The sequence below is a fragment of the Lepidochelys kempii genome, chromosome 9 (genome assembly GCF_965140265.1).
Source record: "Lepidochelys kempii isolate rLepKem1 chromosome 9, rLepKem1.hap2, whole genome shotgun sequence".
Taxonomy (NCBI): Eukaryota; Metazoa; Chordata; order Testudines; family Cheloniidae; genus Lepidochelys; species Lepidochelys kempii.
Window position 1 is genome coordinate 62,558,533 of NC_133264.1, and position 26,589 is coordinate 62,585,121.

Consider the following 26,589-nt stretch of genomic DNA (forward strand, 5'->3'; position numbering starts at 1 on the left):
TTGGAACATGCATGGAATAAATAGCGCATGGAGTGAAGGGTTGGGCACTGTGTGTATGATTGGTGCATGCACCTGGTGCTGTATGATCAGTTCCCAGGGGTATGATTGGTGCATTTGTGGGGGCATAGTGTGTGATGTGCAGGATCCAGTTCCATGTTCATGACTGACACCTGCTTAGGGCATAGAAGCAAGTCCCACACCTATGATTGGCACATGTACAAAGTGCAGAATTAGGCTCAGAGTGTAGGATTTGCACATATGGGACATCAGGCCTCAGGTGTAGGATCGTTGTGGGAGAGGGGAGCATTGCAGAATCAGGGCCCAAGTATACATATTAGAGATGGGCCTTAGCTGCAAAGTTTGGATCCAAATTTTCCCAAGATTTTGTTTGGATACAGGATTTGTCTCAGCCATTAAACAAACATTTCCAAACATTAGCACCATTTGGGGGTATTTGGCTCCAAGATTTTGATTTGGCCCATGATAGAGACTGGACCAGTCCGGTTGCAAAATTTGGATCCAAGTTTATGGGTGTCTCACTCCAGGACTTTAGTTCACACCCAACCTGGGAGCATATTGATTATTCCATCCAATACCACAGATAATGCAATGTAACCTATGGCTGGGGTGAATACAGGCCTATGTAGAACCATGCTTGTTATAATCCCATATGGGCATGTCTAGATGGTGTGCATTAGGGCAAGTCAAACTGGTTAGACATGGTTTGTGCATGCACACTGCAGGAATGTTGCAGGTTTGCATTTACCAAAAACTCAGTATTATTCAAGAGGCATCTATTTTCCCCATCTGATCACTTTTCCTCAGTTTAGATACAGAGGACAATTTTACCTGGGATGATATGATTAGTCCTAATGCCTATCGCCACTATAAGGGAGTGCTACAGTCATATCATAGGCTTGTTTGCTAGAGCCAAAGGCAAGTAGAAAAGGACCGAACAGATCAGTAAGTAGGACAAATGAAACAGCAGAGAACAACTATGAGAGAAGCGGACAGAGGCATTTATTCAGCGCCTCCCATATGGTCTAGCGGTTAGGATTCCTGGTTTTCACCCAGGCGGCCCGGGTTCGACTCCCGGTATGGGAAGTTTCACTTTTTCCCCCTCATAATTACATAGTTTACAAATTAAATTATGTCTAGTCGGGTACACTAAACCCCGCCAACAAATACTCCGCTTTTTAAAGGGCGAACCACGGTGCTTTAAACAGGTAAAACCCGCGCAACATGGGCTTGGAAACAAGGCGCATAGCTGAGACGCTGGCGGCACGTGGCCACTAGATGGCGCCTCGGTCCATGCCGGAGGCTAGCTGCGTAGCCCGAGCCTCGCCCGGGACCTTCCGGAGCGCAGCTGGGCACAGGCTGTGTTACCGCTCCCTGCTGTTTCTTATTTGCTGGAATAGGAAGGGACTCTTCAGCGCTCTGGCTTTGCAACCTGAGATGCAGGTAATACCAAGTACCTTCGCTGATTTCCTCTTAGTACCGGTGGATTTGGGATAAATTATTTTAGTTTATTTGGCAAACCGCCCATACTGGATTTAAGGAAACCAACTCGGGTAGATTTGGGGTGCTTTCCTCCTCCTTGGTACAGCTGCCCCAGGAGGGATATTGGCAGGGATCGGGAGACCAGTTCCCAACTTTTCCCCAGCTGCAGAAATCCATCCCAGGTCGAGGTGCTGCATCTGGAAATACTGGCTGCTTTCACCTGACCTCCGGCACAGATTGTGTTTGAAAGCAGAAACAGTTTTTCATCCCTGTCTTCTTTGGATCCATGCAGAACCTCCACTATAGCTCCTTGCAGTAGTGCCCAGGAGGAGCCAAAGTCAAGGAAGAGAACCTCAGTGTGCTAGGCGCTGTACAGATACAGAACCAAAAGGCGGTTTCTCTCGCCCCCGCCAAGGGTTTAAAATCTACATACATAAAGAAGAATCCATAGTAAAATACATACATAAATAAAAAGGAAGAATCTTGGCCATCCACAGGGCAGATGTCCTTCCGAGCTGTGAACACTGCTCTACTGCCTGAGCTCCTGCATCACTGACAATGGAGAGAGAGCATTTCAGCCCTTTGTATTTCTTGACTTTTAAATGCAACAATACTTAGCACTTCTTTACATTTGTTGAGTGCTTCACAGACACTTAGGTCTGGTCTACACACAGGTTTTGTACTGATTTATTGGTGTAGGCTCGGGGTGTGATTTTATACCAGTAGAGTTATACTAGTACAACCCCTAGTGTGGATACAGTTAGACTGAGAGAAAGGTGTCTGATACTGTAAATTTATGGTAAGAAGGCCTGGTCCAGACACAGTTTTTGTACCTACTTAATTATTTCAATGAAGGGCGTGATTTTCTACCAAAATAGTTAATCATTATAACCTGGAGACCTGGTCTACTCGAGGAGAGTTTTGCCAGCATAGCTATGCTGCTTTGCCACACCAGCAGAGGGCTCCTAGTGTGGACACAACTTGTACTGGCAAAACTGCACTTTTGGTCATATACAGCAGCTTATTCCAGACCCCGCTAGCAAAATGAACAATGCCAGGAAACGCGCCTGTATAACTGCATCTCCACTAGGGCTGCTGCTGGCAGTGGGCACAAATCACACCTCTGACTGACAAAACTCTGCCAGCAAAGCTAGTAATGTAGGCCTGGCCCTAGTGTGGCTGCTGGTATACTGGTGTAAAGGTACCTAATAGAAATTTGTGGGAAAAAGCTAGACTGGCATTAGCATCTTTATACCGGTATAACTGTGTCTACACTACACGGTTGTACCACTTTAACTATACTGGTACCACTTTTGAGGGTAGCCATGTGTCACAGAACCACAGGATCGGTGCTCAGACTCAGAGGCTGTAAAGCCAGTAGGGACCATCGTGATCAGTCTGACCTCCTGTAATTGTAGGCCATTGAACTTCACCCACCCACTCCTGTAATAGACCCATAACCACTGGCTGAGTTACTGAAGTCTGGAAATCATGATTTAAAGACTTCAAGTTACAGAGAATCCACCATTTACATTAGTTTAAACTTGCAACTGACCCATGCTGAATGTTGCAGAGGAAAGCTAAAACCCCCTACGTTTCTCTGCCAATCTGACCTGGCGGAAAATTTCTTCTCAACCCCAAATATGGCAGTCAGTTAGCCCCTGAACATGTGGACAAGACCCCCCAGCCAGCAAGACCAGGGCCGGCTCTACGTTTTTTGCCACCCCAAGCAGCAAAAACAAAAACAAAAAACCTGCTGAATATGCCACCGCCGGAGAGAACAGGAACGTCAGAGGGAGCTGCCGCTGAATTGCCGCAGACGGCGAGACCTGAGCCACAAGAGTCGCCGCTGAATTGCTGCCACGGGAAACAATGGAGAGGAGCTGCAGCCGAATTGCCACCGGGGCTGCTGCCAGAGTGCCACCCCAAGAACAGCCGGAGTGCCACCCCTTTAGCAGCGCCGCCCCAGGCACCAGCTTGCTTAGCTGCTGCCTAGAGCCGGCCCTGAGCAAGACACTAGGGAAAGAACTCTCTATAGTAACTCAGAGCCATCTCCATCTAGTGTCCCATCACCGAGGCCGTTGGTGCTATGGCCTCGGCTTTGGAACAGTCTCTAGGGGGAACCTCTTCCATGGGCCAGGTCCCCAGTGGGGTCTCACACTTCCTCCAAGGTAAGCCATGCATCTTCACTGCCTCCTTTGACTGGAGCTCTGGGCCTGCAGCACTCTTGCTTCACACTGCGAGTGCCAGTCAGGAAGTCCAGCTGAGACAGACCCCTGATGGAGACTTGTTCACTCTTCAGAGGCTAATGCACCTCGCCAAGCATTTGCAGTGACACTTACACAGCGTTGTCAAACCAGTGGGGTTTATTAGTCATCTGTAATAGAGCATAGGAACTCCTTAGGTTAGCATAGAGGAATGTAGGTTAAAGCAAAGTCCAGTCTGGGGAGCCCAGCACCCAGCCAAGCTGTACCCCATTGTGCAAGCTCTGTGTGTCTGTCAGTTTGATCTCCTTGGGCTGAACCCCAGGTCAGAGCCTCCCAACTGCCTCCAGCAGCCAACACTTATCCTGAACCTCACCTCTCTCCAGTCCTTTGTTCCTGAGCTGGGGAGATGTGGCTCAGCCCCCCCACCCCAGGCAGGGAAGTCCATATCTCTCTGGGTCACTGGTTGCTAGGTATCAGTGTCTGGGCAATTGGATTTGCCATTGTCTTCTCAGATGCTCCAGTGATATGGGAATTAAGGCCCAGATAGCTAGGTGACACCCATATCTATGTCTCTTAGCTGTGTCCTTTCCTACCTGCCAGGTAATAATGCAGCACACAGGGGAAACTGAGGCACACACAGGCTTCTTAAGAATATTACAAAAAATTTGCACTTTGTCTCACCATGACTGTAAAGTGCTATGCCAGTATAAGCACCTTATTATTTTTCAAATGCACAAGTGGTATAATAAAGATGGACAAAAGTTCAAACAATAAAGTATAAAGTAGGAAACTAAAACAAGTGTATAAGTCAAAAAGAAAATATCAAAAGTGTCAAAAGGACTTAAATAAGAATCACAGGCATTGTCACTGTTCAAAAGCATTGGGGTCAGCAGTGTGGCATCTAGGAAGTCCTCATGATAAACTAGCCTGACCACCACACCTCTGACATGGTTGAGCTTGCACCAGAGGTAGCATGGCAGCTCAAAACCAGGCAGTCTCTCATCAGGCTGAGTGATGAGGAAGGAATTTCTTACAGAGGGAACTGCTGGTTCCCATTCTGCTTGCCACAGTGTGGCCGCATCCACTGTGGGGACGGTTGGTAACACAGTGCAGACTGGTCTTGTGCTGGTCAGTCAATGGCAAGTGCCTCTTGTATATCTTTGAAAAGTGACAGTTACGTCTTAATATCCGTATAGCTGTACCTACACTAGGGGGTTGTGCTCTGTGTCTTCAAGTCTTACAGCAGCACAAAGTATATGAGAAAGAGAGACATGGAAGAGGAGGTTGTTAATTTAACTAATTTCTGGCATTGTGAGTTATGGCTGAAGAGCCCCCATAAATTTCACCTTCTGGCTAGATCTGAATTAGAGGAGTGGCTGTTGTTATTTTCTTCTCTCCTCCCTGCTGCTGGACATGGGGTTGTCACAACTTCTTTCAAGCAGGGTGGTTAGCCTGGGGCCACACATCCAGGCAAAATCCCTCTGTTTACAACTCCCATTGTCAACAGGGGAGTTCCATGTCCGGAAAGTTTGCAGGACTGGGCCCGTAGGCCTAGTCTAGGCTAAGATTTAAAGAAGGGATGTCAGAACATGTTCTAACATTTGAAAAGTCTAGTGTAGACAAAGCAGTGTAGCCTTTAACACATGTTAAACTGATCCAGTGAAAGCCTGGGCTCCTTCCTTGGCTTCAGTTTGACCAGTTTAGCACATGGTAAAGGCAATCTACATCAGATCTTTCAAATGTGTTAGTTAGAATGTGTTAGCTAAGGTTCTACCATCATACCTTCAAACCCTAATCTAGACAAGTCCTTTCTAAAGACTACACTCTATTAGATTTGAAATATTTGAATGGTCTCTGCATCCATGTTCTCTTATATGCAACAATGTTTGTGTTTTGTTTGACTGATGTAGGGTTGTGTGAAATAGTCACCCCAAAATCTGAACCCCTCTGAATTGGAGGTGTTGGCATTTCATTGTGATTTCATCAAAATGATCTGATTTCATCTCCAGAAAGTCAGCGTTCGAGGGAGTGTAACAGGGCGGTCTGCCCTTTTAAGGGTCAGGGTGCTTGGGGCCAGCCAAACTTGTTCAATGATGAGACCCATCTGGGAAGGGATCAGGTGATGCCTTTAAAGCTGGAAGGGAGGCTGTGTCCTGTGCCTCATCCCTGGAGCAGAGAGCATTCCAAAGGGAAAGACCTCTGGGTCCTGGAGTCCAGTAAACCGTGCCCTGAGGGAAGGGCCTGAAAGAAACCTGAACATGGAGTTGATCCTTCCTGGGCTGGGGGAAACAAACCAACAACGTTAGATGGGAGTTTACTCAAAATTCAGGTTATTTGGGAGTGAAAAGCTCAGTGTTGTTAAAACATTAAAAATCTCCTCCTGACTAAGGTCAGTTTCTGCCTGAAGACACACAAACACATTTGTGAGGAGAGTGTTAGCTGGAGGCTGGGCAGTTACATCTCCCGTGAGGCACATCCAGTCTGGGCCAGTTCCTGTTCTGGCCTGCAGCTCGCAATCCACTAAAGTAAGTGGGTAGGAATAATGGCGCTCCATTCACCTCTGCTCCTCATGTCCCGGGGCTCTTCAAAACTTACCAGGATGGCCTGGGGAAACCCTCACCCCCCTCTACCTTCCAGCAACCTGATTTTTCAGATCCCTGGCTGGAGTCTAGATGCATGTTGATAGCTAGTATAGCAACCAGCCAACAAGCTAAGACTAAGGCTGTGCTTGGGGCAGAGAGGTTAGAGACCTTTGCTTGCAGTGGGAAATGTTAGGGTACAGTCTCATACAGTTTCATGTATAGACCCTGAAGCAGTCTACTAAAAATGAAACCATCCTAAGGCTGGATTGTGTGGTGCTAAGCTCTCAAAGGCACTGGGAGCCTTTCTTTCATACAGGTTTCAGAGTAACAGCCGTGTTAGTCTGTATTCGCAAAAAGAAAAGGAGGACTTGTGGCACCTTAGAGACTAACCAATTTATTTGAGCATAAGCTTTCCTGAGCTACAGCTCATTAGGATATGGATCGGACAAAGCACGGCCAATTATCTATGTGAAATTAACCAATCCCTTCCAGAGTGTCCTGTCCTAGCATGCACTGGGTCTGGTGTAAAACCCAGGCTGGATTCTTCATTCTTCTTTGGTTATTTTAAAGTCCTGGTCTGTGGCGTGGAAGGGAGATCATTGTGGTCCCATAATCCCCTGGGACAGCTGACACAAAAGTGGGTTAAGGGCATGTGCTTTGAGCATCTAGAACTGATTTCATGGTCCGCCTCTGAGCCTGTGCTAATCCCATTTCTTAATGGGAGTTCTGTGTTCGGCTCCTATAATAGGTTTTGCGTTTCATACCCATGGTCTCCCGAAAGCTCTTAATACAGTGATGAGCTAAATGCTGAGAGCGCAATCATGGTTCAGACAAACATTGCCACCAGCCCAGGCTCAGCCACGGCTCCCACGTGGCCTTCGACCTTGAATCCTTGTTAGTGAGAGAATCCGGGACACTAAGGTTAACTCCTTTTCTCTTCTCAGAGCCCTGGGGACTTTAATTGACACCATAAAGGATCATGATGCAATGTCTGCTCTGAGAGATGGTGCCTCTAAGAGCCCACCACATGTACTCTTAGCAGTGATGAATGAACCCTTTTTGTCACTGAGGGACAAGACTAAAAATATCCTCCATACACTCCAGCCATGAGAAAACCAAATGAAATGGACACCTTTTCCTCTCTTTCCCCCCTCATTTCTGTTTGTCTTTAGCCTTGGCCCATCCAGCCCATAGTTAAAGCCACCAGTCCAGCTGAAAATATGGATTGGAAATGAGATGAACAACTCTCCCCTAAATATAGGGGGCCAAATTCTCTGCTAAACTCCATTGGGATCAACGGTGCTGACTCCACTCCAACAGAGAATTTAGCTCAGTGGCTTCTATTGTGGTGCTTTAATATCCCAATGCACAGAGGTGAAATATGGATACTGCAGGCAACACTGGATGAGACAGGAGTTGTTTAGTGATACTTCACACGTTGAACTGGGAACTCTTGTGTTTGCGGCAGGATGGCACCTGCTCTCTTGATTTTTCTCAACCACAGGCTGCTTTAGAGCCTCAGAGAAAACTGTCGCAAAGAGGAGTCATACACTCCTCCTGCCACAGGGTGTCAGAGTTGGACAGAATTGGGCTAGGCAGCTCAGGAGTCAGGGAGTTGAGTTTCATTTCAAAGGAAAGGGATATTGTCACATTGTCACCTTGTGTTAGGGCCTCTGTGTTGTCAGGTCATACTGCAGGTAGCGGGTTTTCCACAATCCAGGATGTTTTGTTTTTGCCTCTGGCACAGGAGAGAGCAGCGAACATCTGGAGCATTCAGCAATACTCAGGACGGGTGGGAACCAAAGGATTTAATGAAGCAATCTGTGTACATAGGCCTTGCTTCTGAGCATGCTAATGCTCTGGACAGCTTGTCCTGCCTTGAAGGAAAGGCTGCTTCCTTCAGAAATAACAGCTGAGCTGCTAGTATTCCAAGGGATAGATCCAATCTGGCAAAAGAGTGATAACTCACATCTGTCTCTCAGATGAGATATAAAACCAAGGCTCTGACATCGTGAAAGTTAAAAAGCCCAGGAACCATTTAATGGGGGCATCAACCGCAATTCTGTCTTGGGGAACATGTCCATGTGGACATCCCCATGTCATTTCAATCAGAGATCGAATCACAGAATCATGGAACTGGAAGGGACCTTGAGAGATCATCTAGTCCAGTCCCCTGCACTCAAGGCAGGACTAAGTATTATCTAGACCAGTGCTACTCAAAGTGGTGGTCCGCGGACCGGGGCCGGTCCGCGAGCCATCGGCTGCCGGTCTGCGCGCACATTGGAAAAAAAATTGCCGGTCCCCCACATCAGATAGCTTGAGAAGCACTGATCTAGACCATCCCTGACAGGTGTTTGTCCAACCTGCTCTTAAAAATCCCCAGTGATGGAGATTCCACAGCCTCCCTCAGCAGTGTATTCCAGTGCTTAACCACTCTGATGGCTAGGAAGTTTTTCCTAACGTCCAAATTCTTCACTCCCCCTCCTGAAACCTGTTGCATAGTGCTTCTGGCAAATCATCGCAGTTGGAAACACTGCCAGTGGCATTGCATTGAAAATAATGGAGTTAGTCAGCTGCTGCATTCCACCCCAGAGGGTCCTGCACTTAAGAGCTTAGTGAGTGATCCCTACATATGCAGCATGTACATTACTTTGGGATCCTTCCAAATGAAAGGTGCTCTATAAATATTGCAATTAATAGGCTTGCAAAGGGTGCAAACGACCCCTTTCACTTCTTTCCTGGGTCTTCATAAAACTCAGCCTCTACAGTCAGGATTTAATGTGCCAAGTATCCAGTGAGGGGGCACAGGCCCTAGACCCCTGTGCCAGTCACCATTGGTGTCATTCAGCTGGCCCCAGGCCCACGTGCCAGCCACCACACATGTCACTCGGCTGGCCCCAGACCCCTGTGCCAGTCACCACTCATGCCAATTATCCCCATGAACCGCTGCTATATGTTGTATCTCATTCCCACCTCTTTTGTCTGTTCATGTGTCTCTTCCCACTGTAAGGTTGGTGGGCAAGGGCCTCAGCAGCAAATGTGGAAGTGGGCGGGACCTGCACACAAGCTGCAGGGGATTGAATTGCTACAACAGCTCTTCTGACTGAGCCTAGGACTAACTCGAGCTCATCTTCTCCCTCTCCTGGTGAGGTCAGCATGGCCTCGTCTCTCCAGATGGGAACCAAAGAGCTGTGTGAAGGCAGCTGTGAGGCTGCACAGCAGAATTACAGATAGCCAGGAACTACAAAAGCCCTAAGCCAGCAGCACCAGGAGCTCACCTGTATTGCACATGTTCTGTGCATTCTGCAGCAGCAAGAGTAGTCAGCAGGAATAGAAAATAGCATATGTGAAACACCTGCATATTGGGAGCTTGCATTTTCCATCTCTGGCATCTCATCATGCTGCTCTACATTACACCAGAGCAGATGGCCAGTCCCAAATATTCAAAAAGTGAAGAGTCAGCCCCCCCCAAATCGTAAAACTGGCTTAAAAAATCACAAGATTTCTTAAATAAAAACTTAACTTTTTGGTTCTTTTTCTTTGCCTTCTGGCTTCTGAGTCTTCAGAGTGCATTCAGGTCACATTTTTAAACTTTTCTCCACAAGCAGAGCTTTTTAAATGGAAGCTGAGATTCTCCTACCATCACATGACTCCAGCTGCTGGTGTCTGAAGCAAAACACTAGGTATCACGAGACTTGAGATCAAATCATCACAGCTGGCAACATTGCCAGTGGTACTGCATTGAAAGTAATGGAGTTATGTCAGCATAAACCTGAAGCACTGGAGAATCAGATGCCTTCATTGTGTGTGATTTTAACTCTGTAACCTAATGCTGCATAAATGCTGGCTTGATTTATTAGGTTTTTTGTTTCTTTAAAGAAGAAAAATATGGAGCTCCCAGTCTTGCGGCACATATGGACTCCCATCTCTATAGCTGTTCAGCTGATGGAGCTAACAAATTCATTGGTTTTATTAGCAGAACTTGTAAATTCTTTAATTTAGAGCTCTACTTGACTTGCAGAACTTACAGGCTTTCTCTGCTTCGCCAACGGAGTTTTTAAATTCTTTGAACCAGCTGGTGTGTTCTTAGGACTCAGTTCTGCTTAGTGCTGAGCACCAGGGGTGTTGAGGTCACTCACTCAGCACCCATATGGTTAACACCTCAATCCTGAATTCAGATCTGGGTTGCAATCACTTGCGCATGCATAGAGCTCTGTGTGGGCACAAACATCTGCTCACTTGTAACTGATTGCAGGAGCAGGGTAGATTTCAGGACATGTTCCACCATTTATGCTAAGGGCTTGTCTACACAGGGAAATAGCCTGGAACAGCTAATGTGGAAAAGTTATCGCTCTTTAAATTCACACCCTTGCTTATTTCGCAATAGCTTCCCCATATAGAAAAGCCCATTGTGTGTGGCTTTCAGACTTTCTTGTCTTTGCTAAATACGAACCAGGGGTTATATTTTCAAAAATCACAAGTGATTTTTTGGGTGCCCAATTGGAGGGACTTTAAAGAGCCTGATTTTCAGACAGAGCTGGGCACTCATCTTCTGAAAATCAGAATCATTTATAGTACGGAGACTGGACTCCGTAAAATCAAGGCACACCAAGCATGAGTCATTTTAAAATGCAGGCTCCTTTTTTTCCAGACCAAGCCAGACCCTTCGTCCTCAGTGACATTAATGGCAAGTTTCCACTTAGAAACTGAGTGAATTGTTTTTCTTTGCACCTTCCCCCAAGTCCTGAATTTTTGAGTTTGATTTAATTACAAGGAAATGCATAGCATTGTACCAGCAGTAGTTACAGCTCATGTAATCAGATTATGAATTTATCCTAAATACTCAGATCTGTGTCTTAATTGTGAACTAGCACCCTCAATGAACAGACACAGAAGGAAGCCAGTGTTTTCAAACAGAACAATTTGGGATTTACTGGTAGAAACAAGAACTACGGGAAACATGCAACCTACCAAAGTAAGCATGTTAAACTCAGCTCTTTGACAAGTGATTTTGCTTTTTAGTTTGCTTTTGACATTGTTAATTGGAGACTTGGGACCAAAGAAGGCACTGAGAAAAGGGTGATTTTACTGACTGGTGAAGTCCCCCACCCCCTCACCTGTCTGAATAGTGCTAAAGCATTTCTGCCCGGAACATTTGAAGCCCTCTTTTCATGAGCTCTCAACTGTAGGAGGGTGTTATGGGTCCGTCCATAAATTATGTAACACATTTTGGGTACTTTACAAGACTCATCCACGCTGTGTAATGCTGAAAAGGGCCCGTTCCCCAGCTCCTGCTCTCAGATGCCTCCACATACCACTAAGGGATGTATCCATCCCCTCTGCTAGCACCCGGACTGAGCACTCTTCCTCGTGCATACACACGTTTTAGTCTACCATCCCTTGCAAACAGTCCTGGACACCTTTCTTTCCCTCCCTCCCGTATATGTTTCATCCTCGCTCTGTCTAGATACCCTGCGAATCACCGCCAACAGCGGCTCTGCCTTCTCCTAATACCCCCCAGACACATCACTGCCTCACCAAGGCATTATTACACCCAGGCACCTCCCACCCCCCCGATTTCAGTCCTCTCTGCAAACACCTCCACTATAGAGTCATCAAGGTTTTCATCCTTTCCGCCACGCCCTCCAGGACTTTATTCTCTCCTGCAAATTGCTCCACACCCCACGGGTTAAATACTCCTACGCCTCCGGTCTATAAGCCCCACGGTGCCCTGCACTGGCCCCGTCGGCAGGATCCTGAGCGATCGTTCGGTGCCGCGGCATGTATCGTTTTTTGGCCAGACATACGGCATTCTTTCCGGGACGCACGTTCCATTCCATTCACAGAAAACCCCCTTTTTTCAGCCGCCGCTCCTTGACAGGCTGCTGGGGTTTGCTAGGCGGAGCCCCGCGAGCGGCCCTCTGATTGGCTTAGCGCGAAGGAGGGGGCAGGGCCGAAAGCACAAAACTTGCCGCGCCTGGGTGAAAATAGCTCTTAGAATTTAGTCATTTTCACATTGTGACCTATTGTCTTCCTGTGCAGAAGAGAAGAGCGTTTCCCTCGCTGATCATGGCCAGCCCCACAGAGAACATGAACAATGCAGGTTAGTGCTGCCTCCTTCTGTATTAACTTTCCCCCTTCTCCTGTGAGTTATTACAAGTATATTTGATCATTGAAATGCAAATGAGTTTCTATTCATTAATGTATTTGAAAACTCTTATTGACCTTTTCTGGCTGTTTTGTTAAAAACCTCGTAGCGCTTTATATGTTTAATCTTGCCTGTCATCCTTGGAAAATCCAATTTCTAAAAAGGGATAATATCGAAGAGGTTGGTGTATCGGTTTGAATGCTATAGTATGAATTAGCTGCATCACTACCTCTGATCTTCTTAGGGGGGAGAAGTAATTGTTCAGTGCGTTGGTATTTTTCAAAAGATCTCTCTTCACCCTCACTTATAGAACTTCTCTCTATTCAATATAATTTGTTGCTCTAGATTAAAATCACAATAAAGCATCATCATAAATGGTGTTAAATAACTGAAAAAAGGTTTTATTGAAAACAATTCATATCACAAAAATTATTTCCACATGCTATTTTAAAGAATCCAATATGCGGTGTGTATTTTTGATTATTTGCCCTTAACCTAAAACCTGATCAGAGGAAAAATGCCAGACTTGTTTCTTTATTTTTAAACCAAGTACAGTGAGCTTGCTCTTTCATCTCTTCACTCATACTAAAGAGGGAAAGGTGTTCTCTTAGATATACATTTTGTATGTGTATTTACTTTGTTTGTGTACACCGTCCATGAAAAAGGACAGTATACATCCGATGAAGTGAGCTGTAGCTCACAAAAGCTTATGCTCAAATAAATTGGTTAGTCTCTAAGGTGCCACAAGTACTCCTTTCCCTTTGCCTTAAGTAATCCTTGCCATATTTTAAAAATAAAGTTACACAAATAGACTCTTTCCCCAATAATTAACATAAATCATCACACAGCAACTAAAATATATATCTCTGATCTTTATGATCTTGCAACAGTATCCTCCCAGCATCTCTCAGCCCCAGAAAACAAATGTACTTCAGACCAAATTTCAAAAGAAAAGAAGAAAGAAATAGATGTGTTCCTAAAAGTCCAGGTCACAGGTTTGTGTCATGAAGAGACATTCCTTTTATTGAAATAATAATAATGTGAACAAAAAACCAACTGGCATTAATAATAAAACTCTGCCTCGTTTCAAAAAGCCATCAGTAACCAGCCATCCAAAATGTCACAAATCTTATAGTGCTTTATTATGTTTACAGATAACTGCAACTTGGGTTCAATTAACATTTTTTTTTTGTGGGATCATAATAAATAAATAAAACCAACAACCCCAAAGCCCGGCAAGCTTTCCTCGCTTTCTCCAACCCATTATGCTGTTCCACAAAGCTAGTGTGAGTTGTTTAACATTTCTAAAGAGTAAACTTCCATGTGGAACTGTGTTTTCACCCTTTGGATAGAATTTTGTGGTCTGATCCTCAGCTCATTGCACTGGCTTCAATGGATTAAGTGTTCCAGGATCGTACTGTTGTTATATTTCTTCCTTCTTCTCATGAATGTTAAAGGATGGGTAAAAACAATGGGGAGTCCTTGTGGCACCTTAGAGACTAACAAATTTATTTGGGCACAAGCTTTCGTGAGCTATAACCCACGCTCTTGTGGATTTGTGTCCCTGCATGCAGGGAGCAGTATCCGTACATAGCCACATTTTGATAAAAATCCCCCCTGCCCCAATTTTTTTTCTTGATCGTGTACTGATAGGCACTGACCATGAGAGGCAGCTCCAGCTGCCAGACTTAAAGGGTACAGAGCAGTGGCTGCAGCATTGAACCTCAAAGCCTGTAACGCCTCTCTCATGGGCAGGCAAGTCAGCTGTCTCCAGTGTTAACCCTGATTCCTTCCAAGGCTGTGGGGGGAAAAAAACCCATCCTGGAATCACGCTCCTGTAAACTGTTTACTAGCCATTAATTATTCCAAGCAGCACCTTCTCTTCGGCAGCTTTCTCCCCATGAAGCCTATCTGCATTGTGTTTCTGCCGAAAAGAGCAAATGCATGTTGTACAATGGAAGGGAAAAAAGGTAGACTGCTTTACTGAAGATTAGGGAAATATTCTAAGGGTTTTCCCCTCTAAACTGTGGTAAGAACCACAAAACAAGTTATTTATTAGGGACTTTCAGAGAGCCAAGATATGTCACTCAGAAGGCGCTCTTGCAGCACAATTCTACCTCCTCTTGCCATACTCTAACTAAAAACAGTTGCTGGTGGATAGAAGTTGCATTGTGTATGTTTCCTGCCATCTGCAGATACCCTGTGTACCGTTAGCCTCATTCTTGAAATGGCACAAGGATCGGGGCAGTAACCGTTATCTCTCACTCATATGCACACACCCGCACGTGCCCGGGCACACCCACACAGAAGTCGGGCTTCATCACATTTTCGATTATCTTGTCTGTGCTTGTGTTTGTAAGTGGTTTTAATTATAAGCTGTAAATGCAGCAGGAGAATTTTCTGATCTTTCTGAAAGCTGTTATGCATGGGTGACCGATGAGATCTTCCTCTGAGAGTGGTACTCTCAATAAATAGCCATGAATTTACAAAGATAGAGCTGGATCGCAGCTAAGCTAAATCCAGAGTAACTCAGTGGATTTAAACCTGATTTATACCAGCATAGATGAAATCGGAATCCAGCTTGTGGATCTCCCAGTAGCTCACCAGGATCCATTTCAGTTTTGAGTATATCAGTTCTCATACAGGTCGGAAGGGTTTTTTGATTGTGTGTTTTGTTTTTTTTTTTTAAAGTCTACTGTCAAGAAAACCTCAGTGGAAATGAGCACATAGACAATAGGCTCTTGTATGTGATTATGATTGAACTTGAAGCCAGCAAGGCAAGGAGGCTGATGGGTAAAGGAGCAGGATGGCTTTCCATTTTAAACTTGCCCTAATCTTCATGAGTATTGCAGGGGGTCTCCAACTCACAGAGGAGAGTGTATTCCATACAAAATCTAATCATAACAAGCTTTTCCTTGCTCAAGTTGGCTTGCATCAAAACCTTTGGGTCTCATAAACACATTCTATTGTGAGTTGAGGAGGGAGTGCGTGTGAACAGAAAAAGCTTTCAATAGTCTTTCAGAGATCAGAGCAAATGTTGATATTGTAAACTCTTTGAAGCTAAGATCTTATTTTAAGCTCTCTCTGCAAAGTGCCCAGTGTGTGCTGATGTGATCCCAAGAACATTACATGCTTTCTGGAGATAATTAGCCTCTTCTGGAGGGAAATGATGAGGCAAGGTAGTTTTGGGGGTCAAGACATGGACCTGGGATTTGGGAGATCTGAGTCCTATTCCAGACTCTGCCACAAGCTTCCTGTGGGACCTATGAGAAGTCACTTGGTCTCTCCGTGCCTTAGTTCTCCATATGTAAAATGGGGGTGTCAGTGCTGTCATGGGGATGCTGTGAGGACAAATCCATTGGGCAATTAGCTACACAGGTTTCCAGCAGTTGAGGATCTGGCCTCTTAATGTTTGTGAGCCAGCCATCTACTATGGTGATGGGCCTATATATAGGTGGCTAGAGAGACCCAGCTGACAGGCCTGTTTCTGCTCACACACCAGCTTCCCAGTGGAGGGACTCCTGACTTACCCCACTCTGAGGGAGAGCAGAATCTGGCTCTGTGTAGTGTAGAGTGGTGGTTTGTAAATGTGCTGAAGACTCTCTTGCGGTCCTGTGGTGCATCAGCTCAGCTCTTCTTTCTGCAAGTTTGTAATGTTTCTTTATTACACTCCTAGGCTACTCTGTAAGTTTCTCAAGGCCAGCTGTGTGGGGGGAAAATGGCAGTGGGTTAGTGTCTTCCCTGCTGTAATTCTCCTGAGGGCAATGGAGTTAAACCAGGGAAGACTTTGGCTCAATGGGTCAAAGTCGGTGATGTGACTGGTTGTGACAATTAGTTTGGCTACAAGCCACAAAGTGCTGATGCACCAGCTGGTGGGATGTCCATTGAAGTCAAAGGAAATAGCTTTTATTTGCTCCCAGCTGCATTTGGCACATTCTTGCTGGTGGAGCTGCAGAAGGGACATGCTCACTCCTCAGGGGGGAAGAAGAACCGTGCACCATCCATCAGCAACCCTGCTGCTCCTTAGCTGGCTAGAATTGCTGGCTCTCTTACAGCCCTCATTAGCCAGAAAGCTGGTGCCATAGCAGTTGGGTGGAGTGAGGCTGAAAAAGTTCTGAGGGGGGTGAGGAAGAGTTGTCTGTCCAGTTGCTGAAGCTGGTGGTCTGGGGTCGGCTCAGATGCATCCTGGAGTACATCTGCTGCTCTACCCCAGGCTGAATGACTGCGCGGCTTTCCCAGCACTCCCTGCTGCATTTCAGATTGGCAATTCTGTAGGAGGAAAAAAAACCCCTAAGCTTACAGTCCCAGCTCATAGCTTCGCAACAAGGAAGTCAAATTATAGAGGAGACTCTGCCAATTGTATTTATATTGCTTGATTTGCACGTAGCTGGAGGGCTGGTCCTGGAAACTCACTCAGCTCCCAAGGAGTAAATACAGGGCTCCTTTAAAATCCTGACAAAGTTTCCTCTACAAATTTACATCCCTTGGTTTTCCCCCTCCCATGCCCATTTAAAAACCACTGGGAGGAATCCAGTGAACTGGCATGATCTGATTCTGATCTCACGTTGGTGGAAACTGGGAGTAACTATTGAAACTGGTGACATTACTCTCCGGTAAGGCAGTAAGTGAGATCAGAATCAGGCCCAGCATCTGTCTCAGATTCTCTGCTGCACAACTGCATCCGTGCTGTTGCTGGCACAGTTTCAATCATTCTGTAGACAGAGCCCTGGTGTTCTCAGGTCACACTCATGAGCACCACTGCAAATGGGTGGCTGCACAGTCATTGGCTGATTAGGACATGTTGGCCAGTCAATCACATGGATAACTGAGAGCAAGGGGTTGATATTCATATCTGACCCACTAGTCCATAATGCTGAGAGCATAACTGGGATTGGCTGCTGGGGTGTACATGGCGGGGAATGCTGGGGGTGGATAAAGGCACGCCCAGGCAGCAGCTCCTCCTGTGTTCCATTTTGTACATGGCTAAAGGTGACCATCCTACGGGAATGCTCTTCTGTTCTACAGATCACTTCAAAGTTGCTTTTCTAGTCCCTCCCCCTTACTCAGATCCAGGGTCTGACTCTGATCACTCTCACATGGGCTCGACACTGGGGTAACATCACTGACCTCTGGCTCCTAGTCTGTCTGCTCTACTCAGGGCACTGAATTCCCAGTTCTCCCCCAAAATCTGGCCACTGTTGATGCGAGAGCCTTCTCCCATGCAGCTCCCACCACCCAGGACAACTACTGTCTTTTCCCCATGTCATCTGATTTTCAAGCTTCACAGCAAACCTCTTTCCTCCTTTTCCCCATAATTTCCCTCTCCTTCTGATATCCTGATCCCCTTTCCCACCCTGCCCAGAGTACTCCTGGGTTCTGTGTGTGTGTGTTTGCCTTTGCCTCCGAATGACTCACCGGGCTGATCTATTGACTCTTCAGTGCTGCCAGACGACCTCCATGACCTCCTGAGGGAGTTTGACGAGGTGATCGAAGACTTTGACAAGGGTGAAGTTTGTCAGTATGAGCAGCATCTGGAGGAGCTGAAGAGAAGGACCCACCCCAGTGTCTATGACAGTGGCATCGATGAGCTAGAAAGTGAGTTTTGGGGGCTGTCGGTGCAGAATAAAAGGAGTCATGGTGTTCACCTGGGGCGGGGATGTTTCATCACTGGGGAAAATCCCACTGGGAGGGACAAGGGGAACTTGTCTGCCTCTTCCATCCCCACCCAACTGCTTACTATCTTGCTGGAGAGCCCTTGAACGTGGCTGCAGGGCTCCTGCAATTTTACTTCCTCAACAGTCTGTAGCTGCACCTCTGGTTTGTTCAGTGATTAAACTTCCAGGTCATTCCATCTTTGAGCATCCCCATGTTGGCCACACATTCATGGGTCTCTTCCCTCTAGGGCTTTAAGTAGCATCTGTGCTTACTTTGAGGGGCTGTGGTATTTGTGTGCCTGACAGGTGCATCTTTAAAGTCAAGGGTTTGTCAGCCTCTACATTGTATCCCCCATGCGAGAAGGGATTTAATGGCTTCACTGCTGCATAACATGCCAGGGTCTTGGGCCAAAACCCACCTCTCTGATCTTTCACTGCCCTCATGTGCCTGTGATAATCCCACTGAAGTTCCAGATCACTCTGTTCCACCATCACACCCAGACTACAGAAGATGCCGTTAGATTGAATTTGGCCTCTGCTGGGCTGGTAAAAGAGCGTTGTTCCCTTTTGTAGCTGAGATTTGTAGCAAGAGTGATGCAGTTCAGCAACTCAGCTGGCAGAAAGTGGGACCCAGCAGCTAGATTTGGGAATCCATGTTGCACCATGTTGGCCCCTGTCCCCTGCTGGCATCTTTATAATGCCCCTGTGGTTCTTGGAGCTAGATGATGCCTCGGTGCAGTGACTGATCTTGTTCTGTATGCAGGTACCAGCACGTCTCCTGGGAGCAGTTTAAACTCCAGTGAAGAAGATCTCAACACGTCGGCCAGCACTGCTAACTCCAAAGGTAAGACCAGGACACCTCTCCATCAAAAAGTCCCCTTCAAGGGGTACCATGGGGAATCCTATTTAAAGTGTCCTCAGGGTAGAAGTATGCAGGATCTGAGCCCATTTCCTCAGCAATGGCCCTAGAGAAATTGAATGCATTAAAGGTAAGGTGCATTCAGTTCAGTAACTGCAGCGTATCCACGTTTTTATGTGGGAATCCTCTCTAGAGGGGTGTGTTCTGTGAGGAATGGAGAGGAGAGTCGACTCCCTCTGGATTGCAGAACATGCATGATGTTACCGAGCTATGTTTCTGATCCAGGCTGGAATCCAATCTGATGGGTCCATTCAGAGCTCATGGATCCCAGCCCAGAACCTTGATACTGAAAGGGTCACCCAGCCCTGGCACTGACAGAGGGCCTAGCAGAGGGTGATCTCAGAAGCAGTGCCTTGCACAGGAACAAAAGCAATACTTGGGTCTGTAGCCCTGATTTTCCTTCTACATCAGAACGCCACTGATTTGCTTGGAGTCACTCCTGACTCACCCCAGTGAATGTGAGAGGAGAAGGGGGCCCTTGCCTCCAAGCTGTCAGTTCCTCCTAATATTCAACCCGAATTTTCCTTCGCTTAAATTCAGCCCATCAGTCCAGGTGACACCCCTTTGGGCCACTCCAAACCCCAGGAGCATGTTGGCTGGGCTGAACTGGTTGTGCTAATGGGGATACAGGCTGGTGGTTGCACAAGGACCTCTAAGGAGGTTTGTTCTGGGGTGACATCCTGTGTCCCCTGTAGAAATGAGACTGGAATCTGTATGAGGATTCAGAGATTAGGGAGAGTCCCCTACACACACTTCCATGCCACAATAAAGGAACCATGGCTTACGTGTCTGATGCTCTCCCAGGCGTCTCCTGGGGACACCACCATCATCCCTCAGGCTCTTCAATTCCTAGTCAGGACTTTGGAAAGGCTATCCCCAGGAAAATCCATCCCACATTTTGCCCTAAAACGAGAGTGTACAGTGCAGGGCCTTGAGAGATTAATAAGTGCTCATGCAGGGCTGATGTGATCAGTAAAGATCACAGTATATGCATCTTACTGTCAAGTCTCCGTGCGTTGGTTTAAGGCGTTCCCAAGGACCTGGGCCGTAATGCCAGGCAGAACAATCATTTTTACTCCAGACTGGCCATCAGAAATACCCCACAGCCCAGTTAGCTTTCACATTAAGGCTACGAGCTAGGGATGCGATTCCCCGGCTCATGTACACGTGCTCACGCCAGCTCAGTGAGCACTCGTATGAGTATAAAGAGCGGTGTCGTTGTGGTAGCCCAGGTCGTGACTGAGGAGGCACGCCTGAGCTGTGCTGAGTGCAGACCGCCTTAAAACAGCGGGTACGTGCTTGGCAGGGCTCAGCCACCTCTGCTGCAGCCACCCGTGAATACCGGGCCTCCGCTGTTGCAGCTGCATGGAATGAGCTCCAGTGTGTGTGCACAAGCAGGGGAATCCCACCCCTAGTTCACGGTGTAGACCTAGCCTGAGGCTAGTCTATAAACGACATCCCAGATGTTCCAAATCCTTGTGACAAGATGCCCCAATGGGTGATGTTATGAAAGCAGTAATAGTAGCATGGCCTGAGCAGCCATGGGCAGAAGAAGCTGAGGAGAATCCCTTTTGTGACCTGCACTGGGATGGGTGTGGCATGCCGAGCATCTGACCATGGATCTTTCTCTCTGTTAGCTAAACTCGGGGACACACAGGAGCTGGAGGAGTTCATTGCGGATCTGGATAAAGTGCTAGAGGGTATGTATGGAGCCTTGATCTCTGCCATGTTTTGGTGACTGCTGAAAGCTAGATCCTCCACTGGTGGCCATCAGTGCAGCTCCCCTGAAGTCAATAGAACTACGGCAACGGACCCAGGCTGACGATTCGTCCCTAGGCATGACTGTGTCTGACCACGCCTCTCCCTGTTCTCCACCCAGTGCAGTCCCTTGCAGGAGCTCCGCCTGTCCTGTGGCGGCTGCATCCTGCTCTCCTTTAACGTTAGGAATTGTACCTTGACAGACAGCATGGGAATCTGGCAGGTGTGAATTCTGGCCTGCTGCCTCCAGGGCTGTACAGCCCCTGGGCTGGAAGGTGGTGTCTAGGCTACAGTGTGTCCTCCTGGGTTAGTCTGGCACAAGGCAGCCATGGCGGGGAATGTAATCTAGTGTTTAAGGGTGGGGTTTTCAATGGGAGTTAAGGGCCTGAATCCCCTAGAGCACCACTCAGCTCCCATGGAATCAATAAACCTGGGCTTCTAAGTCCCTCAGGCTTGTTAGAAACACCAGCATTAAACACTAGTGGAATCTGGAGATCTTGGGTGAAATCCTGGCCCCATTGAAGTCCATCGCAAAACTTCCCCTGACCTCAATGGAGCCAGGATTTCACCCTGGGATTCCAGTCTAGTCTTTTCCACCCAGTTGCTGGGGTGACCTTGGGTGAGTCTCTCCTTTCCCCTCTCGCACCACCCTTTCCCATCTGTCAAGGGGGGGGTGATGATACTGTCCAGCCCTGAGGGAGGTGGCTGGGGGGGGCCTGACAGTTATTGGTGAAGTGCTGGGCATGCCGCACTAAATTCTACAGTCTCCATCATTCAGGGCTACATTGGCCCAGAGTGTTCAGGGCAGCCCTAGCATGCTGCCACCCAAGCTCTGCACCCCTGCTGCTTCCTTGCAGCCCCCCTCTAGTCTGAGGGGAGAGGGGAAATGACAGCACTTCCTGATTACATTTGTCTTGCGCTGTGCTGGTGCTGGCAGGAAACCCCCCAGAGAGAGCTGGCCCAGGTTGGATTTCCCCTCACTCAAGCAGCCGGCTGCAATGAAAAAAAATCAAATCAGTGTGGATGTCCAGCATATAGGATCATCTGTGGTGACAGCAGGAGCTCAGGATAGCGGGCTGGGGCTGGGCTGCTATTGGACGAACACTGACCAAGGCCTGTAACACTGGCCTTTACTGAGCAGGGCGAGAGATCTTTCCTGCAACTCTTTGCCTGCTGCATTGCTCCCTGCTAATGAAACCTAGGGGAGTTTTACATATGCAGGTGCGAGAGGGTTTCTAGCTTCAGTTTTGTCTAAGGGAAATCCTTGCTCTCTTCTGCTATCCATATGCAGGGATACTGACTGCAACCTCTGGCCCACTTCTCTAGAATGAGTAAAAAGCTGTAAATGGAATCCTCTCCCATTCCTTATGGCTCACTTGGAAGAGAAGCGGTGATAACAAAACGCTGCTCCCCTCCAGCACTTGGCACCCAGGCATCTCCACGCTCTTTGCAGGATGGCTGGTCTCCATCTTTACAGATGGGGAAACTGAGACACAATTAAGGTCCAACTTTCTAAAGTCATTTTTTGGTGCCCAGCTTAAGGCAGTTAGGGTCTGACTGTTTTCAGATGTGTTGAGCAGCTCCCCTGGAGTTCCTTTGTTACTCAGCACCCCTGAATGTCCCCCCACAGAAGTCAGAAGTTCAGCTGGTCATTGTTGAAACGTTGGGTGTTAACCCCAAGCAGAGCCAGGAGCCGGATCCAGGAGGCCTGATTCCCAATCTCCTGCTTTAACCACTACACACACACAGCCTGGCAAAACAGGGTTTGGGTTTCCTTTGCATTGGCTGAGTTCAATGGCCTAACAATACATTTTCTTCTTCGCCCTGCAGAGATGTGAGATGCTGTCTCTGGCCAGGAGCTCTGAGAAGAGGTTATGGCAGAACTGAGATGTTCCACCCCATCCTTTCATGTTCTGCTCTGGAAGAGCAGGGTCTAAAATTCATACCCCGTGGGGCAAGGATAATACAGGCACGCTTTCCATCTGCAGAGCAACTGTCCAGCAACAACAGACCTCAAGTGCAAATCCATCATGCCTGAGAATCCTGGCAGGTTTCCTTCTGTCATCTGATGGTCCCTCTTCAGACAATCAGCATACATGGCAAATACTGATTCATCTCAGGGTGGGGAGACCTGCGAGTTGGGATTTATTTAGGTACTGGCCTTGGCATGTTTCCTTCTGCATTTGGTGGGCTACTAACCACAAACTTTCCACTTTCAAGGCAAAATTTCTCCAGTTGTTACCCATAGCACTCCTCCACCCTCCTCTTCCCAATGTATTGTCTCCCCATCTCTGAGGGTAGGGTAGAGTGTTCTGAGGAGACCTCTTTACTCTGAGCAGAATTGCAAGTGCTGGAATTGTAAGCCAAGGTAAGCTACCCCTAGAGTCCAGAGTCCCATCTGTAATGAGAAGGAAAGCAGGGTGAAGCCTCTTTATTTCCCAGCTCCATCAGGGTCCTCTCTGAGACATTGTACAGTATTTCCTGGGCCTGTGGACAATGGTTTTGCTCTTAATGAACCTCCTGGCTCCTGCAGTACTTTAACACTGCAGGGCTCTTTGGCATCAGTGGTAGCTCTTCTGGCAAATACCACCTGCAGCAATTGAGGGGCATCTCCATTTTAAAGTTGGCTAAATGTCTGCTCATGCTCTAGGCACCTTCCATACGGGTTTCAGATGGGTTAGGCTAGCAATGGATTGCCATTTATCGTAGTTTGAGTAGAGAGAGACCCATACTAACCCTCTGGACCTCCATTAGAGGTATAATGGGACTGTGCAAACCACCAGAGCTGAACATCCCTCAGCTTTGGATTTGGGTCACAGCTTTACAGCTGATAACACCAAATTTTGTGTTGATCCATATTGACCAAAGGAGGCTGTTGAATCCTAACAAACGGCCTTTAATAATGATTCCAAGCCAGATCTTCAGCTGCCATAAATTGACGTATCTCCGTTGACGTCCATGGAGCAATGCCAAAGTACCACCAGCTGAGGATCTGTGCAATGAGGTGTCTCTCTTCAGGTTCAGGAAGATAGCTATTGCCTAAATTAGTGGCTTTCAACCTGTGGCCCATGAACCCTTGGGGGTCCATGAACTATGATTTCCAAAGGGGTCCACATCTCTATTTGAAATTTTTTAGGGGTCTGCAAATGAAGAAAAAGTTGAAAACCCCTGGCCTAAATAAACAGATAATGGTTCTTAATGGTTTTTCATAAGTCCCCAGCTGTTTACTGGATGTCTTCAGACCAGACCCTAAGTGCCTCTGTCTTGAATGCTTGTATTCTGTTGTAAATATTGTAAAATAAGGACGATTCTAAATTTTTTATACAGACATGCATGTATTTTATGAATAAAAGGATTTTGTGGAATTTTTGCTTTGTGTGGATTTGCTCTGTGAATGCTGTCTCCAAGGCTTTCCCATTCCTGGAGTTTCAGAGCTGTGCACTCAAGTAATCTTGTAGTTATAGGGTTGCACCGAACTCCATGGACAAAGGATCTGTGATGGGAGCTGGGGCTAAGTGATTCTCCCAAAAGGGATATGTTTGACCCTTGGGTCACCCTGAGAAATATCACAGCATTCAGACAGAAGTAGCCAAGCAACGAGGATGCTTGAAAAAGACTTCAATGGGCATGGTGGCTCATATGCAATGACTGCGTCCTCTGACCCCTGGAGCCCTTATTACAGCAGAGAGGTGACTCTGTGATAGTTGAGGCTGAGACTTGTTTTTTTTATCTACAGTCTCCAAAAACAACATGCTGAGTCAGATGGTCTTGAACATGACTGTGCTTCAGGGGAGTGTCAGCAGTCCAAATCCGAGTCCATTTCACCAAAGGCTTCTTGAGCTACATCCCCCTAAATAATAAATCCAATGATATCCCAATGTTATGGTTCTGATAAAATTTTCTCACATGTAGGGTTCAAACTATGTCTCTGATCCTCCCCAAACTGCTGTTACCTGCTGGGGATTGTTCTCAGCTACTGTCTGGCAAACCACTGCCTCTTTGAGGAAACACTGTTTAGAGTTGTTTGTGTTGATGAGCCAGAGGAAGGCACTTGCATGGCCGCAGCAGGACAGGGCGTTGAAGGCAAGTCCAAGTGTTCATGAGCAGCCTGACCTTAGCATGCGATGGCCATTAAACCCAAACGGCACCTATGCTACTGCAAGTCTGAGCATTGCCCTTGTCAGCTTTGTAAAACATGTGTTTGTGCACCTGAGTTGCTCTCTGCATATGTTCTCTAGGACTACTTCAGGAACTTCACTGCTGGTTTACAAGCCAAGAAACTTTCCTAGGGAGACAGGCCACGTGGGGTGGGGTGGAGAATCAAACTGGAGAACAGGAGTGTAAGACTGCAAGGGACAGGATGAGGTGTGAGTGTGACAGGCTGTGCACAGATGAATGTCTGGATGTGTAGGTGAATGTCTGGGTGTATGTTTTTGAGTCAATGTGTCTGAGAAGGGGCGTGTGTGGGGGGGGAGGTGTGAACTCTGTCAGGGGACTGGCCAGCTTAAGTCAGGCCTCCTACAGCTGGTGCCTTGGAGTGGGTGGCTCTGATCTCACAACTGAGCTGGTGGGAGTTCTGCAGCATGGACCAGCTGAGTTTCACAGAGAGCGGAAGCAGGCAGTGCTTGGGCTGAAGCTGTCTAGCTCTGTGTGTGTTTTAAACAAATGTTGTGTACAGAACAGGACATTAACCCTTGACATGATCAGAAGAGATCATCAGTGGAAGGGCAGAATGCCAGCACCAGTTTATAGGGCACCAAACTGATATTATTCATCAAATATTAGGAACATGGGGACTCTGAAGGGAGCTGAACTAGGATTGGGTACTAGAAGAAATGAGGATGAGTGCTGGTACTGAGGGTAGATGGGAAAAGCAAAGAGACTGGGTGTGGGAACAACAGCGTTTTCTCTCAGGGGCTGGGGAAGGTATCTGACCACTTCTCACATTTCAATTCTCTGTTTCAGTCTTTTTCTAGTTCTTCCCTTTTTAACCCCCCACAAATTTAAACCTCACTCAAGAGGATTGAGTCCCCTTCCTTCGCTTCTTGCCACCTTTGTCTTTGTTAAAAGGAGGATGAGCCCAAACCAAAACCTCAGACCCTGAGCTGCCCTAAAGGTGTACATTGGTGGCACTTGCTTCCCTGATGTCAGTGGAGTGTTACTGATTTACATCAGCTGTGGCTCTGGCCCTTGAGCTGGGTGGGAGGTTGAAACTGGATCCAAGCTTGGTATCCATTGGCTCACAGAACCGTGTGTCTCCTGGCAAATCATTATTTATTTGTACTACTGTAGCCTACAGGAGCCCCAGGCATGGCCCAGGGCCCCACGGCATTAGGTGCTGTACAAACACAGAACACACCGATGAGCTCTGCCCCCAAAGCTGACCACCTAAGAGCACAGCTACGCTCCCCCTCAGGCAGGCCAGTTCAGAGCCTGGCTCCACTGAATTGGGCTCACGCTGCAGGGCTAAAAATAGTTGTGTAGCTGCTCCTGCTACGGGTGGAGCCCCCGTTCTGAGACCCAGCCCCATCACCCGACTTTCAGAGCCTGGGCTGTAGCCTGAGCAGAAATGGCCACACTGCCATTTTTAGACCTGGATCATGAGCCCCACGAGCCAGAGTCAACTGACCTGGGCGCTGCAACTCCCGGCCAGGGGCATTGTTGGGCAGTGTAGATGTACAGTGCCTATTGCCATAGCAACAGATGCCTGGGCAAAGGTGCATCCACCTGCATAAGTACCGTGCAGGGAAAGCGGCAAGGACCCCAGAGCGGTGGGCAGGTAGGGCACTGCTGGCATGGCTCAGTGAGGCTCCCTGGTGCT

General features: G+C 47.4%; 1 protein-coding gene and 1 non-coding gene across 2 annotated transcripts; both read left to right on the forward strand.

Moving 5' to 3' along the window:
• The first annotated feature begins 1,032 nt into the window (after nt 1–1,032).
• Nucleotides 1,033–1,104, forward strand: TRNAE-UUC (transfer RNA glutamic acid (anticodon UUC)). Its single transcript has one exon. It is a non-coding gene; the product is annotated as a tRNA-Glu (tRNA).
• An 11,180-nt stretch (nt 1,105–12,284) lies between these two features.
• Nucleotides 12,285–24,133, forward strand: LOC140917576 (regulator of cell cycle RGCC-like). The gene is made up of 5 exons (XM_073360701.1): nt 12,285–12,392; nt 17,877–18,032; nt 18,855–18,935; nt 20,648–20,710; nt 22,599–24,133. Exons 1-5 carry the CDS (start codon nt 12,359–12,361, stop codon nt 22,604–22,606), a joined length of 342 nt encoding a protein of 113 aa, XP_073216802.1. The 5' UTR covers nt 12,285–12,358; the 3' UTR covers nt 22,607–24,133.
• Nucleotides 24,134–26,589: the final 2,456 nt, after the last annotated feature.